The sequence below is a fragment of the Ammospiza caudacuta genome, chromosome 8 (assembly GCF_027887145.1).
Source record: "Ammospiza caudacuta isolate bAmmCau1 chromosome 8, bAmmCau1.pri, whole genome shotgun sequence".
In the NCBI taxonomy this organism is placed as follows: Eukaryota; Metazoa; Chordata; class Aves; order Passeriformes; family Passerellidae; genus Ammospiza; species Ammospiza caudacuta.
Genome location: NC_080600.1, coordinates 26,053,376 through 26,070,424, shown reverse-complemented (window position 1 = coordinate 26,070,424; position 17,049 = coordinate 26,053,376). Strand labels below are relative to the sequence as shown.

The window sequence follows — 17,049 nt, the reverse complement described above, 5'->3', positions numbered from 1 at the left end:
CGGTCTTTCACAAGCAAAATTCAAAAAGTGGATCAGATTAGGAGGATTTCAAGACAAACCAGTATATTTAGCTATATATTCACAGTTAACAATACCACTTTGTACTCAAATCTCTTGACAAACATGCAGAAAATTGGCAGGCAAATTAAACTTTGAGGAGCTATGCTGTCTTCAGGTTTGGGTCAAGTTTCAATCCAGTCTGGAACGATGAAATCTAGGGAGTTTTATACAGCTACAAGCAAAGCAAGTCTTTCTGAAGCAAATTTGATTTTTGCTCCTAAGTGATCTCAAAATACTTCAGCATTTGCAATTTTGTTTTACTTACTAGTGCTCCACTGCTGAGGAGAATCATGAATACAATGAAAGTCTCAAACCAGTTGTGCTCAACTATGCTGTAGCAGGTTTTTCTAAGATTCCACCAAGTTTTTCCTTTGCCATCTTCTATACTTACTTGACAACATGGAAATTTCTGTACACAACCTGCATTAGATTAAGAAATGTTAGTATCCAAATGCCAATTACTTCAAAATCAATATTTACTGTAGTATATATTATTAGCAGCTTTTACTAGTTTTATATGGTTTTTAAAAAGTAAATGAAATGATGAATAGGCTATCACATCACACAGGATGATGAATATCTGAATTAAGAAAACTAATCTGCAGAGAAACTAGACTATGGTATACTTAATCATGAAAGAAGTCAATTAAAAAAAAATCAATATTTTTGACTGTTAGCATGTAACTGTTCTAATGATGATGGAGTCACACAAAAATTTATTTCTTCCAAATTTCAAGGGCCCTTTCAAATAGCTGAAAAGCATTTTACCAGTAGAAAAGTTAAGGAAGTTTCTTAGTTACAAGCTGTATGCAGTGGCCAGATATATGAAGTTACTTAAAGCCTAGGGAAACTGTTTTTTTCATCAGATTTCTACCATTCTGGGCTAAAAATATTTTCTTTTGATTTTTGAGGACATGAAAGTACCATATTTGAAACCCTCAAGAAGCTAAATGTGCTTAGTAACAAGGTCATTTTAGTAATACATCTCTAAGTCAACAGTTATTCTACAACCTTCAGTAAAACAGGCTTCTGGTTCAAGAGCTTCTTCACTTTCAATTTCTGCTTGCTCGCCCTCTCCAGGAGGAGCAATATCAACAGTGCTGCCTTCTGATGAGCTTGATGCATTTAGTTTCTGTAAGTAAAGTTCCACAGAACAATTTTTTCTCATTAGATACATATTCTGTAAAAAAATGGTACTGAATCAAATCATGCCAGTCTAACTTTTAAAGAACGACAAATTTATAAATATGCATAATTAAAAGTAAAACCACAGTAATGACATATAAATTTTATAATTCTGTTTCCCAGACATAGTGTTTGTAAATTGTTTTCAGTTGACTGTACTGTTGTAATTATTTCATCCAAAATACTTTCTCCTTGACTGTGAAATAAGGCTTGTAATCAGAAAGCAACATTAAAGAAATCGTGGCAGTGAAATTCATCTGATCTATCACATGTAGTAGTTGTACACAGGAATTTCACGAGGGATGTAAAATGCACCTCTCACTTAAATACTTTAAATGCTGCAGGTACTGATATAACAAAAGGGCATCCAGCGCTGGGCAGATTTGTGCTTTTAGCTAAGCAGAACTGATCATGTCCTTTGACCTTTGGAGGAAGGTCATATTTAGAAAGTATGAAGACCTTTCTACACAATTTTGTTGAGAGAGTGCTTAATATCAACAACCTGTCACATTTAGTTTTCAAGATAGTGATATTTTTAGAATAGGAAAATCCCATACTGTTTAGATTTTGTAACAAATAATAAACAGTAACTTGTTTCTTGAAAGAGGCACTTCCATGTATTCTCTTCTTCTTTGGAGACACTGCTGAAAATTAAAACTAGTTATTTAACTCTTCAGCTGAAACCCACTCTCTTCAGGAAAATGTATTGGCAGCTAGGGCCTTTTCTGCCAGAAATGAAGGCACATATATCTTAATACAGCTTTGGAAGGAATTATTTCCACATATTTAACTTTTACATGATGTGAATGAAGTTTTATAAAAAATCATGTTGAATGATGGATAATTTCAGGGATAATTTTCAAGAAGCTGCCTTTTGACAACACAATATGTAGTCAATATCAGGTCTCTCAGACCTCAGGTCCCATGGTTGTTGCTGTATTGTGACTGAAAATACTGTGTTTAACTTCTCATATTGCACTTCCTCTATAATTTCTGAAATTTATATATGTAAAACAGTTCCAGCCATGTTGCCTCTAAATGGAATAATTTTATTACTGGTCACGTAAATCTGTGAGTCTGAGTTAAAATACTGTGTATCTCACTGTAAGAATATTTTAAATTTCACTTTCTCTATTACATTAACAACAAAAATACCTGGTAATGTACACTGCATTAAACATTATTAGCACACCAACTTATTATCCACACATAAGGCTGTCTCTCTTTTAAAAATAATACTGTTGAATTAACTCTCTTCTTGTATATCATGGAAATACCAAGGAATATGAAACCTTCCAGTGGAATGATAGGCAGTTTCTTCATTAAATAAAACTGAAATATTGTAAAAATAATTTTATGTCACAACCAACTTAGGAAAAGTAAAATTAATTCATGGCCTGCTCCATCATCATTAAATAAATTATTGACTTAATAGTAGCATGATAAAGGTTCATAGATAGTAGGCATCCATTATAAATCTGAGAGCAAATTAAAGGGCAGTCAAATTTTTTAACTGCATCTTCCCATGTAAACTCTGCTGCAGATAGTTCTGTCAGCATAGCTGCTAATACCAAGTCACAGAAGTGCAACTTATAACCAGTACAAACAAAAACTACTATAATTCTTTTCAGTAATTTTCACATAAAGTACTCTCTTCATTATTTTTCATGTAATCTCAAACAACTACATTATTAAGAGAAAAACATCATTACTTAATAAAACTCCTCTTCTTTGCTTCAAGACCCTAAATTAGGAAAGAACCAATACATTTTTAAATAAGGTGACATTAATGATATTCTTTCTAGCAATAAAGCTAATAAAACTAATAGGAAGCTCAAGATACATGATGGATTAGCACAATCTTCTTATCAGCTCATAAATGTGATTATCAGCCTCTAGAACACACCATGCCCTGTAAATATTTATTTGCATCTTCAATGATATCACATTTTCCTTTATAAGGAAGCATTTGAAAGCAATTGCTTATGATGCAGCATTCTCAAGGCCTGAATCAGCAAAACAACATGCTTGACTAGAGCAGAAGCCTGAGCAGTACTGTGGAAATCACACACAAAAATAAAAGAAACAATCCAACTACCTCAGTGGGATAATATTTTTCTGAAAACAGTATTATAAACATTATTGTGTAGGATATAAAAGAAAAAAATGCTTCATCACCCACCCAGATACCTGGTTAATGTATGTACAATCAGCCTCCATAATGTTCTTTCAGAGCAGTGCATCTCTTATCAACAGCTTCGATCATTAAAACAAGCTTTGACCAACAGCGTGTTAATGTGCCCATTTACAAGAAAATGCATTCACTTAAGACCCAGTCTTGCTCTCATTTGATTCTATTCTAAATTTCAATAAGAGCAAGAGCAGGCTACTGAAGTTTTAAGCTTTACAAACGGCTTCATGATTCAAGTGACAATAAAATAAAAGGATTCAGCCATTACAAATTGCCTTTAGTAATTCAGCCATGTGGTTTTATCTTTTCAGTCTTGAAAGCTGCACTGTAATTGAGTGAAAAAATATAAAATAATGGAGATTCTAAGGTGATTCTAAACTGGCTTTACATCTCAGATCTTATGACCTTTGACTTTTATAAAATGTTAGAATATAATTTAAAATCTCCTTAGAGTTTTATTTGGTGTTTGAAGCATATCTTGGTTCAAAATTTGTTCATTAAAATCTGAGAATTTTCAGAATACCCACCAATATGAATGTTTTTAGCATCTCTGGGCAATTTAGACCACAATAGGTAGATCATGCCACACTATAATCAAATAAATAAAATTAACCACTTGGTGATCCTTTTGAAGCCAGTGAAACTCTGTCTGAAGGAAAACAGCTTTCAATCCTACTACAGGACTGAAATCTCAGTCCCCTCCAAATTTTGATGCCTCGTTTTACTAGAATCATTTAACCTCCTTAGTTTCACATAACTTTGGCTCCTGTGTTATAATTGCTATTCTTGTCACTATTCTTGAAGGCTCTGCCAATTACTCATCAATGGCATGTTTGCCTATAATGAAAAAAATCCCTAGGATAAATAGATAGAAGTGCAGTTTTATAAAAATGGTGCTGACTACTCCCTAGACTTGCTAATTTACACAAATGAGTCCCCCAACTCATTTATGAAACGCTATCGCGAAACACATTCCAAGCACCTCTATTTATAAAGGGGTTTAAGAAAAGAGAAGTTGTTAAATGTTTAGCTTTTGATAGTTCTTTCGGGAGAGTTTTTTGCTAGGTGTAATTTTAGCAATTATGAAATAGTTTGCTTTGCTACCAGTTTATAAAACTCAAGATATGCACTGTCCAAATGAATATAGCGTGTAGTTCGTAGCATCTTGAAGATCTGCATTACAGTGCATTGTAGATTTAAAAGTATAACTGTAATTTTTAGGTCAGTAGCTACTGCAATAATTCAAATGTTATTCAATAAGGAGTTGAACTCATGGCAGAAATTATTTCAAAATATTTAACACATTTCATTGAATATTTACATTTATAAGGGCTGAATCAAAAAGGGTTGTTTTTGTTTTTTAAAAACTATGCATGCTCCCTTTTTCTTTGGCTTCTTTAGCATAAAACATTCCAGTACTTTTATGATCCATACTTCAAAACCTGAAGAGCATGCAGTTATTGCTAAATACTGTATTTAAATATTCAGAAAAACCATTAGCGGAGTTAAAAAATGTATGTTGGGTTTGCCAATCCCACCTGACCATGCTGTGACTTGAGTCCCATGACTCAGCAGAGAGCAGCTGTGCATGTTTCTACTCTTGCAATGAATAGGGAAGGTACATAGCTGAATAGCATGCAGGCCAGTCAAATCCATTAAAAAGTGATTATATATATATATACATATATATGTATAACTTGCTTAGGTAACCTGTGTGAAAGTGGTGACACGTTGCTCTACCTGGTTAAAAAGCACCAGAGCTGCATTCTTGATTGCTCCAGCTTGGTTTTACCCCTGTGAGAAGTAAGAATGGTAGGTAGTGAAGTTCAATACACAGGATCACTAGTTTTTCTCTTTTTGGAATCTCTAATTCAAACATGGCTTTAACACAATTAAAACATAATTATTAATATTTTATTATTAGCTGGAAAAAGGGAAATACATACCACCTGAAATGTTCAACAAACTTTTCTACAGAACTTGTTAGTTTATTTTAGAGAAATTAGATATATAGAAGCTAGAACTACTAATCTGCACACAAAAATTCTGATTCATAAATAGAAGTGGAATGAATAAAATTAACTAAGACATGGTTAGCAGATCTGGAAACTATTCCTGTATTTATATAGTCCTCAATGCTTATTAATAAAAATGTTAAGGGTTTTGTTTATTTCATGTCCTAGTCTTTATTTAACTGACTATGTGATTACCTCTTTTATTTGAAAAATATGTACATACAGGAAGCAAAATACTTTGAAGATGTGTGCCCTCCCATTCCTCCTTCACTCTCTAATAATAGTAGAGCGCCTTGGTCTTGATGAAAATAAATATCTTTAATTTCTCTTCAACTCAAATGTGATGAATTATCACATTGCGTAAAGTTTATAGTTCAGATTTAGTATGCTATACACTTCTAAATCTATAATCTTTATCTCATTGTTTCAAATGAGGATTGTATCAGTGCCTGGACAATGGAACGTCAGTGTATCCAGAGATATGGTTTAAATCATTAACCACAGCTAGTCTATAACTTAAATAATTTGTCACTTCTGAAGATACTCTCCCACAACTAGTCAGTTTTAGAAAAAAATTATTATTGCTGGGCATTTTAAACATGATTAAAAAAAAAATCCAACAAATTGATGAAGTCCTGCTGAGTCTGTTTTGGCTAAGAAATTTATTGAAGCCCTATGAAGATGCTTATCTTTTGGGAATGCAATAACTCTGTTCTTGTCTTTTTCACTTCATCTGGACACAAAGGCCCTGATGAAGCCAATCAGAAAACTGAATTTATTAACAGTTTTCAAAATTCAGTAGACTTGATGATGAAGGATATATTTAATTTTATCAAAATCATCTGTTGTGTTCATCAAAAGTCTATTGACTAGTCTTATTTCTCCAATCTGAATTTGTATTTACTGTTCATACCCTGTAGATAGAAAGGTTTTTGGAATGGTGAATGACTGAGGCCTGTAGGTATATGTCTTTCCTTAGTTGTAAAAAAAGTTTTCCATAATTGAGAAGTATATTTGAAATTATTTTTCGATGTTGAAATATAAAACTATATTTAAAAAGCTGTCAATCAGCTCTAACAAACAGTTGTTAAGTTGTATACAAGATACAATAGTTAGGAGTCTTATGTTTAGCAAGATTAGCATATTTACTCATTTCACAATAAAACCAGCATCCACATGCTAATGTTAAAACCAATCAAATTATCCCCTTCAGATATTTCTAATTTATTTATCTTCAAAGGTAATGATCTTGAGTATCTTTTCTTCAGAGCAGAAATCTGTTTCTTTTCTGATGATTATCTCATTGGGTATTGCACTTCTCTTTTCTGATAATTAAAAAAATCTTCCTTCAATGTATCAATGAAATGTTCACTTCTTGCAGGTATTTTCAGCTAAGTATTCCTCTAAAGCAGTGAGTAACTTTATAATATAATATAAGTTATCGTTCATCCAAAAAGAGGTGTCCTCAAATTTCTAGTTCTATGTATTAGAAATTGCAGTCAGGTTCCAGAATAAGTTCTGGCAGATTTTGGAAGTGATTAACTTGCAAATTAATTAGAAAGGGTTTCCATGAAGGCATGAATGGGGGGTGGGGGAGGGAAGAAAAAGAAAAGAGCTAGCCTTCAAAACAACGATCGATGACTGGAGTTATTTTCTACTATAGTGTGTATGATTAAAAAAAGAGGAAATATTACAATTTATTCCTCACTCACCCACAATTACAATGTCTATAGTAATTACTTGCTCCTGGTATATTCCTCAGGAAAAGACAGGCTATGCCCCCCTTCTAGCACAACAGACTTCAAATAATCATTCTGCTCCTAACATCAGTGACAGTCAGTAAGACACTGGAGGAAAAAAAAATTCATTTTATAGTTTCTGTGCAGAAAATTCATTTTACAGCTCTGTGGTTAAATAAAATGTTATTATAGGGGATACCTCCTCAGGGTATTTTAAGTGCTAAGTACTGCCACATTTAAGGCAGGGAAAGTTCTGCCCCATCTCTTACCCCTCCTTTTGTAGACCAGGCCTTCTAGCAGGAATGTTTTCCCAGTGGGACCCCTTGAGAGGCAAAACAAAGCAAGTGATGGTATACTGGTCTAGAGAGGTAACTTAAACACTGCACCAATGTACTCGTTATCTTCCTCAAAAGACAATCAGAAGGCAGCAAAAGATTCAGCAATACTCTTGACTTGGTAGGAGAAGATTGGGAAACTTCACAAATTCCTGTCACATGCCAGAACTTCCAAATCCAGTGGATTTTTATGCACTCAATAAAACAACCCCACTTTATTCTTTCCATAGAAATCATCCACAAGGAATGGAATAAGGAATCCAGAGGAGAAAGTGAAATTAATACAGAATTCACAATTTTCAGGATACTGTCTGATTACTGTTCACAATATGCACATTTGCGCTGTATGAATGCATGTAAGGCAGTTGAACAATAGAGAGTTGTGTGTGAGCAGAACTTGATGGAAGCATTATTGTTTCAGTTTCCCAATGGTATTGACTACTACAGTCTATGAAAATACTGAAATAGCATACAAGTCCTAAACCTATCTTAACTCTATTGAAAATTTCTCCACAATTTCTTAATATAAATACCATCCATCATTTACTGCTGGATTTCCTACAGCTACCTGAAATTTTCACTGTCAAATTGCTTATTAATTAGTTTCTCTTCCTGAAGACATATAGATACCAGTCCATTAAAAAAGAGCAAAATCCCTTTTGATTTATTACTGTCCAGAAACTTCAGGATGGCCTTAGATGATAAAGATATGATGCCTGAACCAGGCAAAGGTGGGGGTGAGCAGAGCAATTGACTTGTGAAAGTCACCTTGAAATTGGCATTCAGAAGTGGTCAGCAACTGACAATGGGCTTTTACTCCATTTTCTTGGAGTGCACATACATCACATATTCACCCGGAAAGCAGAGGAGTTTCTGCCTTTGCATTGCACTTAGTTTTTTCCTCAGCTGTTCTGATAGAATATATGGCAGTACATTGTGAACTGAGCCATTCAATCTCCTTTACAGGAGAAATAAACCAATAATACCTCTGGCACAACCAGTGACCTAACTTCTCTGAGGCAAAGTGGCAAAGACTAGCCAGGTGTGGATGGGAACTTCCCCAAGTTCCTTCAGTGCAGAGGCTAACATGTCACGTAACTACAAATTCAGTATCTGCACAGCCCCCCACAATGTTCTAATGCATACTACAAACCTTTTAAAAAGTAACATATTCAGGAAATTTTTAGGCTTGTAACTTGTCAGAGTTAATAGGAAGGCACTCATTACTGTATTTATCAAAGTTAGCCACAAGGACAGAAGAAAATGTATAGTGTAATGTCATTTTAAAAAACATCAGAATATATGAAAGGACAGAAAACTTCGCAAAAGGTTCATTGGAAATGAAAACCAAATTTTATTAGATCAGCTTATATGAAAAATACTTAACTCTCAGACCCAGAATCACTCTTAATATTTTGGGGTTTTTTTAATAATAGTTGATCTCTTAATTTACACTGCTTTACACTTCCTGTCTCTCCTATATTCTAAATTTACTATGGATAAGCACTACTGCTGTACTATCTTATACATCTGCACTGAAACTGTTTGTCTCATAACTGAGCAACTGAGATGATAGAATATTTTACTCTTCATCTTACAATTGTTACACAGAGCAACATTTTTTGCAGGTGCAAATAAACACACACTCTTGATGTTCTTTAGCAAAACCCTCATACCATGATTAACTGGCTCATGGCTGTGTATCAATGTAATGTGGTGAAGTTTATATTGCTGAGGAATACATCATTATGGCAAATATGCTAGATATACAGCTATGCTAAAGTCAGGAATGCAGGGCTTCTTTGTAGGAGAGCTTTCTTCTAAACAAACCCTTTTGGACTAATGAGTAATTACATAACATCACAGCTACTAATGTAATTGAAAACAAATTTATCCATGGTTCCTGATCCCTTAAACCTTAATGTTCCTAAATTTCTGTTGGCACTGAAAATAATTAGATTCTGCTAACGCATTTATTAGCTTGTCATTGATCACTACCCCAATATACAAAGTTTTCCTCGAATACCATTAACACCTGTTCACTGTGGTATTTGAGCCACTTAGATTTTGAAACACATGGCATTGGTTTTTTAGACCAACTTCTGCCACTTTGCACAATAATAGCAGCATAACAACTTCAAGTAAGCTGTTTCTGCATGCATCTGTATTACAAGGTCATTCTGCCTTCTACTCTTATTCCATACATTCTTATCACATGTAGGTACTACAGAAAATACTTTATCAAGTGTTTACTAGTACTAAAGCCTCATAAAACTGTGAAAGAAACATTAATATTTAAAATAAAATATATTCCAAATTTTAATAAACAAAATACTAAAAATGTAAACTCTAAGGATCCTCTACTATACCATTATATATTTTTTCTTGAATAATACATAAAATTCTAAAACATAAAATATATTACATGGGATAATTTACAGTTTAAAAAACTCTAAAAATATGTAACTAAAACATATAAATGCATGATTACAATTTAATAATTTTAAGATATGAAAAATCCTACCTGTTTGCTTTCTTCCATATCAGATTCGCTGCTAAATTCTTCTGTATTTAAATTTTCAAAATCTGATTCTCCAAGTGCAATGGGCACTGTCACAGTGAGGCCTGGGTTGTTTATGAATGACATGTAATCATTTTCATCAATTACATATTTTTCCACACTGCTGCCTGTGCCTACACCACTGGTGGTTCCATTCCCGTCTTTGAGATAATTCAGGTCTTTGCTTATTTCAACGGCAGTATGATTGGAAATGTAGCTGTCTTTCTTGTTGTTTAGCTCTTCAAGTGCTTTGATTTCCTCTAAAGATTTCTGCTTTCTAACAAAGGCTTTTCGGATGAACTCCCGTATCTTTTTTTTAACATAATCTATGCCTTTCTGAATCCTTGCCACAGCAATCTGGAGATTGTTCATTTCATTATCATCGTCTGTAGCAGCAAGGTTGTCTGAACTAAAAGAGCTCAGCAGCAAGGCCAGAAATAGGTTCAATACCTAAAAGATGAGAGAATACAGCTATGTAGTAAATACAATCATATCAGAAGTGTTAAATTTGGCAGTGCTAGGTTAACAGTTGTACTTGTGCTAGGTTAACAGTTGTACTTGATGATCTCAAAGGCCTTTTCCAATGTAAATGATTCTATGATTCTAAAAAAATCAGTAGAGCAGGTTGTAGATCATAAATAACTTTCTGGGGCTCTGTACATTTTTTGCTGTCAAAATGTCAAGATTGCAAGGTCAGGTAAATGACTAAGATACAAAAATTTTGAATTCTATTTTATAAAAAATTTAAATCATGTTAAAAATATCACTAAAGGAAGAGAATTTAGACGGGAAATTTTGACTGCAAATTTTAGCAGGAGAAGAAACTTAAAAATAAAGTAGAAGTGTAAATGGTGCATCCCTTTTATAACATTTATAGGAAGTACTCATCAATTCAATATTTTCCAATTGAAATTTTACATTTTAAGTTGTCAGCTTGAATTTATACTTTTCTATAAAGGCTTCTTGTACAATCTTGAGTTAGAAGCTTTTTTACACCTTTTTAAGCTGGATGACAAATCACTCTAGGGTTTTTTTATTTTTTTTTAATACATAAACAATCCAAAAGGTTCAGTACTAAAAATTAAACAGCACCTCTAAATTAGCTGCAGTGCTTCCATGACAGGATGTTGGAGTGGACATTTGAGTTTCCTTCTAAATGCTTGTAACCCATAGTAGGGGTACTTCAGTGTACAGAAACGTATGAAAAAGAGGAAAAGGGAATCTTCAAATGTTTTTACCCAAAATTTAGCACATTCAGATTAATTTTTAATTCCAAACAGAGGATGACAAACATTTTCATTGCCTAACTGTAAGTCCTGCACATCTGCATTGGAGTTAATGTTAAAAAAATGTTCATCACGTACCACTAGGTTTCCAATCACCATGACTAGCATGAAAACAATAAGGCACATGGTTTGGCCTGCAACCTCCATGCAGTCCCACATGGTTTCTATCCATTCCCCACACAGCACTCGGAATACAATCAGGAAAGAGTGGAAAAAGTCGTGCATGTGCCAGCGAGGGAGCACACAGTCACTGGAGATCTTGCAGACACATTCCTTGTAGCTCTTCCCAAAGAGCTGCATCCCAACCACAGCGAAAATGAACACAATGATGGCCAGCACCAGGGTCAGGTTCCCCAGAGCTCCCACTGAGTTGCCAATAATCTTAATCAGCATATTTAGAGTTGGCCAAGATTTTGCCAATTTGAAAACTCGAAGCTGCAAAACAAAAACACAGATGAGCCTTCAGTGTTAGTTACAAAATAGAAGCTAGGTCCGAGTTGTTTAGCAGAACATACCAATTTCTGTAGATTAATTTGTTCTTCAGTAGTACCACATTATTATTTTAATATAAAACAGGGAACATGGAGTATTTGTCAAAAATGCATTGTTTATAATTTCATTTCAGTGATGCACATAGTAAAAAAGTAGTAATTTGTGTTTGTGTGACATTTTATTTTACTATTTTTAAACGCCCAGTTACAGCTCATTCTTGAACAATTCTTAAAGACATTTTACAAGTTTCTACACTTTCTATCACTGTCACTACACCTTTCCTGGCTTAGTTTCATATTCCCTCAGCACTACATTAGGCCTTCCATGCTTAGATAGAGGCCATTTTTGAAAGCAAAAGATTAAGATGATGCAGACATTGCAATGCCCATTCAAATCATAATTATTACCTCAAAAGTAATATTCATTACCCAAACTATTAGGTTATGTGAAGTTGGGTACCATTGCAAGTAGTGCTACATAGGTCAGTTCTTCCTACTCTGTGTATTAGGAGATAAGGTTTTGAAGTAATGTGGTAACTATTGGTAATAAAGGCTTTTAAATCATTAATCTTGTACCTCCAGTAAACACAGTTTTTGCATGATACTATTTGCTATAAAAAAATACATTTCTAGTAGAAACTCAATAATATTTTGATTTAAAGGTTATCTTGAAGTCAGATTGTTATGATTCTGTTATATGTAATGGAGAGACTAAAGTTTATTGTTGGTGCCCATTAAAATAAATGTGAAGAGAGGATCTGCTTAGGTTCTTTACAAGTACCACAAAGTAATGTTCACAATATAAAGACTAAAAATTTCATTATTATTTTTGCTGGTGACAATATGTATGTTTTCACAGATATTCATCTTTTATTATTCTTAATGAAGTCAGTGTAAAGATTCACAAAGTTCTTAAAAGGTAGCTATTAGTGTTATGTTGGCAAAGGATACCAGTTGGATAGATGATTGATAGGATAATTTGATACTAAAAGGTATCAAACACCTTAAATTTTTACTTACCAAACATGGCTTGCAAATTAGGCACATATGAAAAATAATGTGATTCATTAAAGTATTTATTTTATATGTACAAAAAATGCTAATTATTGCAGGCACCAGCATTTTTATTTTTTTAGTGAGATAATTGCATGCAAATATTTAATTATCAAGGAATTTACCAATCTGAATGACCGAAGAACAGATAATCCTTCAACATTTGCAAGACCAAGCTCCATTAAACTAAGGCTAACGATAATACCATCAAAAATATTCCAGCCTTCTTGGAAATAATAATAAGGGTCCATGGCAATAATCTTTAGTACCATTTCTGCTGTAAATATCCCAGTGAATACCTAAAACAAAATGTAATGAATTGTTATGAGAAATTCATATACCTGAGGAATTTTGTTAATCCAGTGAGTTCTCTCACCTGTTACTATAAAAAACAACTGATTGCTATCTCCAAATGGCATCTAAGTATTTCTAAACACTGAAAACAAGTAACTAAATCAGGATTTATAGTGGGACAGAGATTTAATAAACATATAAAAAGCTATTGACCAGTCAGCAGTTCAGCTCCCTGCTATGTGCTGGACTATCCACTCAGCAGATGATGTGATGTGACCTGGTGTTTTAAGTCCTGTTTGATGAGGATGGTTCCAGTAAGAAGACTTGACAGCAAGTATTTTCCTAGCTTACAGTCTAAAAAGATGATAGTCTCTAATGTCAGACTGTCTAAGCACAGACTCTCTAAAGTCTGTCTTGACAGATAGACAGGGGAAGACAGGGGAATTTGTAGATTCTTGTCCCATGCTTTGTGTAAGAATATAGAGGTTTCACGTATAGTTACCGTGCTGTATGATGGCTATTTCCTTTTAGGAAAATGAACTTCAGGGTGATAATGTTATTTGAAATATCTCTAAGTGCCAAATGTGAAATTATCAATGCATCTTAGTGTTTTTAAGTCCAGAATTTAACTCAACCCTTTCTTGCAGTGCGTAGTGATCAGTGGTTTGTGCAGCACAACAAAAAGTTTGAGAGCATATATTTTTTGTAAAAGTATTTTCACTGCAGTGTAATTGAAAAAAAAATCCAAGAGAAATTATTAATTGGAATATTTTATCAATTTTGTACAGAAAAAAATGATGTTATATCAGTACCATGGTAAAAACAGCATAATCTACCTTAACATTTGAAAGAAAAAATCAAAGGTAGATATCAAGAAATCTGGCATTCCTGTGAAGACTGCCCTTCCACACATATTCAGTTATTCCATTATACTAGTTAAAAACATATATTCATGAAAGATAAAGGCTCCAGTAAAAAAATCCTTTTACCTGTGAAAATCATAAGTACCATTTCTAAACTGTTTATAAAAAGATAGTCCTGAATAAATTTAAACAAATACAATACATTTATAAGTTTCTTCTTTTAGAAAAGGGTATTTTTACATTAAGTAGTGCTAGACAAACTACTTACCAGGTTCCCCACAGAAAGGACACTGCTAAACTGTTCTGTCATTGGGTAATGTTCCATGGCCATGAACAAGGTGTTTAAAACAATGCAAATAGTTATAGCAAGATCAACAAATGGATCCATCACAACTAAATTGACGACATGCTTTACTTTTAACCACGGACTCCAACAATCCCAGATCAAGAATGTATTTGCAAATCTGTACCAGCATGGTGGGCATTTCTGTCTGGATTCTTCAAGCTCTGAAAAAAAAAATAGAAAAAAATAATATTACAAATGTATCTTCTGGAAGCTCTTGTTTAAAATATGGGAGAAGATTATATCAATCAAATAAACTGCTCTCACTAACATGAGATTTCCCATGTTTATCTACCTTAAAATAAGCCATTTAATTTATTTAAGATCCTCTACCACCAGTGGATGGTGAAGTCTATTCACTAAAGAGTAAATCATCTGATATAAATGTCTAAAGGGAGAAATGTGTTTGTCTTTCCCAGGAGAGAAAAACACATTTGTTGTTGTGTGTAGTAGGGAGAATCTAGACATTTAGTTTAGGTTACTTAACTTGCTAACAGCAGATATCTTAATTTCAGATATTAAAAGTCAACATTAATTCTTTATGAACCTTATACCAATCCTTTATGAAGCTTATACCAATATATACTATATTTTCTGTTTGAGGCTCTGGTAATCCCCTAGATACTATTATTTTACCTCTATTAGTCCACAAAGGTAATATTTTGGAAGGCGTCATGAAACGTGATTAACCATTCAGATTGTGTAAATGACCTTAGAAATGCTCAAAAGCCCTTTGTATTTAATGTTCAGAGATTTCACATGCCAGTTTCACATTTACAAAGAAAATTATGTAAATAATTTCTCTGTACATGTAGTTAACAGAACTTCACTGAACTGCCTGTCAGATAAAATGCACTAAGTACCTTCCATTGTATTTGTAAGTATGCTGGCTATGCTCATTGCTCTTTGTCTTGCAGCAGACTCTTCCAGCATTTCCATGGAAATTTGATATGAACTCAGTCTTCTTTTCCTTATTTCTGTTTCTGTAGTGGTGCCCTGTAAATGAAATACTGAGGAATTAGACCATCCTTTTCAACAGCCAATTAACAGTATTTACTGCATAAATATTGTAGCGATGTCGCAGACATTTTTTCACAGAAATACTTTCTTTCAGATTTGTCTATCTTCTGAGAAGCAGAAGCCCCAGAAGAGAATGTAAACAATGATTATCAACTGCTGTAGAATGCAATAAGATACACCTGTGATTAGTTCGTGTTCCATGTGTACAGCTGAGAGCCAATCACAAAGCAAGCTCTCTGGAACACAGAAAAAAAAATTCTCTTGTTTTTAAATTCTTTCTATTCTTAGCTTAGCTTAACAAGCCTCTACAACTTCTCTCCATATTCTCTTTAGTATAGTAATAATGTATTATATATCATATATCAATAAATTCAGCCTTCTGATCAAGAAACAAAATTCTTATCCTTCTTTCTCACCCCAGCGACCTCCTCAAGTCGCTGTAATATAGCGATAATCAAATCAGATTTGTGCAATGTACCATGTTCTTCACTGAATATTTCTGTTCTTGTCAGTATTTCGTCTTCATTGAGGGACTCAGTGGGAATTTTCTACAGTGGTACAAATAATCAACTGCAGGACCCAATACCAACACAGTGTGAGACCAAAGGTGGTTCACCTTCAGTCATTCAAATGACTGGCTGAACAAAATTTTTGCTTGGTACCTCCTTGATAGTGATAATAGTAATAATAAGATTTTTTAAAAATTACTATAGATGAAAATGGCTTGCTTATTTGAATATTTGAAAGAACATCTTAATTTACAGAAGTCTGAAACTGAGACTAAAATGTTATATAATTTCAAAGGTACATAGGAATTGTACATATTTTTCTCATGAAAGGTATGAGAAAAAAGTCCTTGAGAAGAATTCAGAAAGGAGTATTTCTAATAACTATCATGACAGTAGAAGCCACCTTTTATTTCATTTTATAGAAGTTTTCCTATACATATTTCCAAGCTATAGCCTTATTTATATATTGAATATCTACTTTGTTGAAGTGCAACTATGTACAAATTGTCAAATTCAATTAATCTTTCTTTTCTATATGTAGATCTCTTGCTGAAAGAAAGAATATCAGACTTTATGAAGGCTTGAGGAATTTTTTTCCTTTATGTTGTCTTATTTAGAAGCTATTGCAAATTATTTCTTTGAGAAATTATAAGGAAGGCAGAGATGAGGAATAAGAGAAAATTCTGTGCCTGACCCAAACTGTAATAAATACTGGCTTACTTACAATTACCTCTGGTATAAGCTGACCAGTAGGTGAAGTCAGAGTTGAAGGTCCTCCAACCAAGGAAACCACTCCATTGCAATCCACAGTGCTGTGCATCTTCCCATTCACTGGAAGGGCTGGTATCATTCTAGACGACACACTGGCCTGACTAATGTTACTGTTGCGCCTCTCTCCATGTCGATTTGGAACAAAGAGAGAATCTCTTCTGCTCTCATTGTCCTCAAGAGTGCTGTGTTCATCATCAGCAAAGTCATTTTCAGATCCTATATCCTTTGCATGACCTCTGAAACTGAAAATGCTGGTTTTGCTGTTGCGTCTTGGTGAGAACAGAGAACCACGAATGCTTAACAAAGACTGTAAAAGATTTAAAACAAACCAAAC

General features: G+C 33.7%; 1 protein-coding gene across 2 annotated transcripts in view; it reads right to left on the bottom strand.

Moving 5' to 3' along the window:
* LOC131560627 (sodium channel protein type 2 subunit alpha-like) overlaps nucleotides 1-17,049 on the bottom strand; it is a 52,446-nt gene that overhangs the window by 18,568 nt on the left and 16,829 nt on the right. For both annotated transcript variants that reach the window (XM_058809480.1, XM_058809478.1), the window contains exons 11-18: nucleotides 16,669-17,022; nucleotides 15,279-15,411; nucleotides 14,341-14,579; nucleotides 13,041-13,214; nucleotides 11,450-11,806; nucleotides 10,050-10,535; nucleotides 1,072-1,192; nucleotides 326-480 (exon numbers count right to left, since the gene is read on the bottom strand). In XM_058809480.1, the coding sequence (XP_058665463.1) occupies nucleotides 326-480; nucleotides 1,072-1,192; nucleotides 10,050-10,535; nucleotides 11,450-11,806; nucleotides 13,041-13,214; nucleotides 14,341-14,579; nucleotides 15,279-15,411; nucleotides 16,669-17,022 (2,019 nt within the window). The remainder of the gene's footprint in view (nucleotides 1-325; nucleotides 481-1,071; nucleotides 1,193-10,049; nucleotides 10,536-11,449; nucleotides 11,807-13,040; nucleotides 13,215-14,340; nucleotides 14,580-15,278; nucleotides 15,412-16,668; nucleotides 17,023-17,049) is intronic.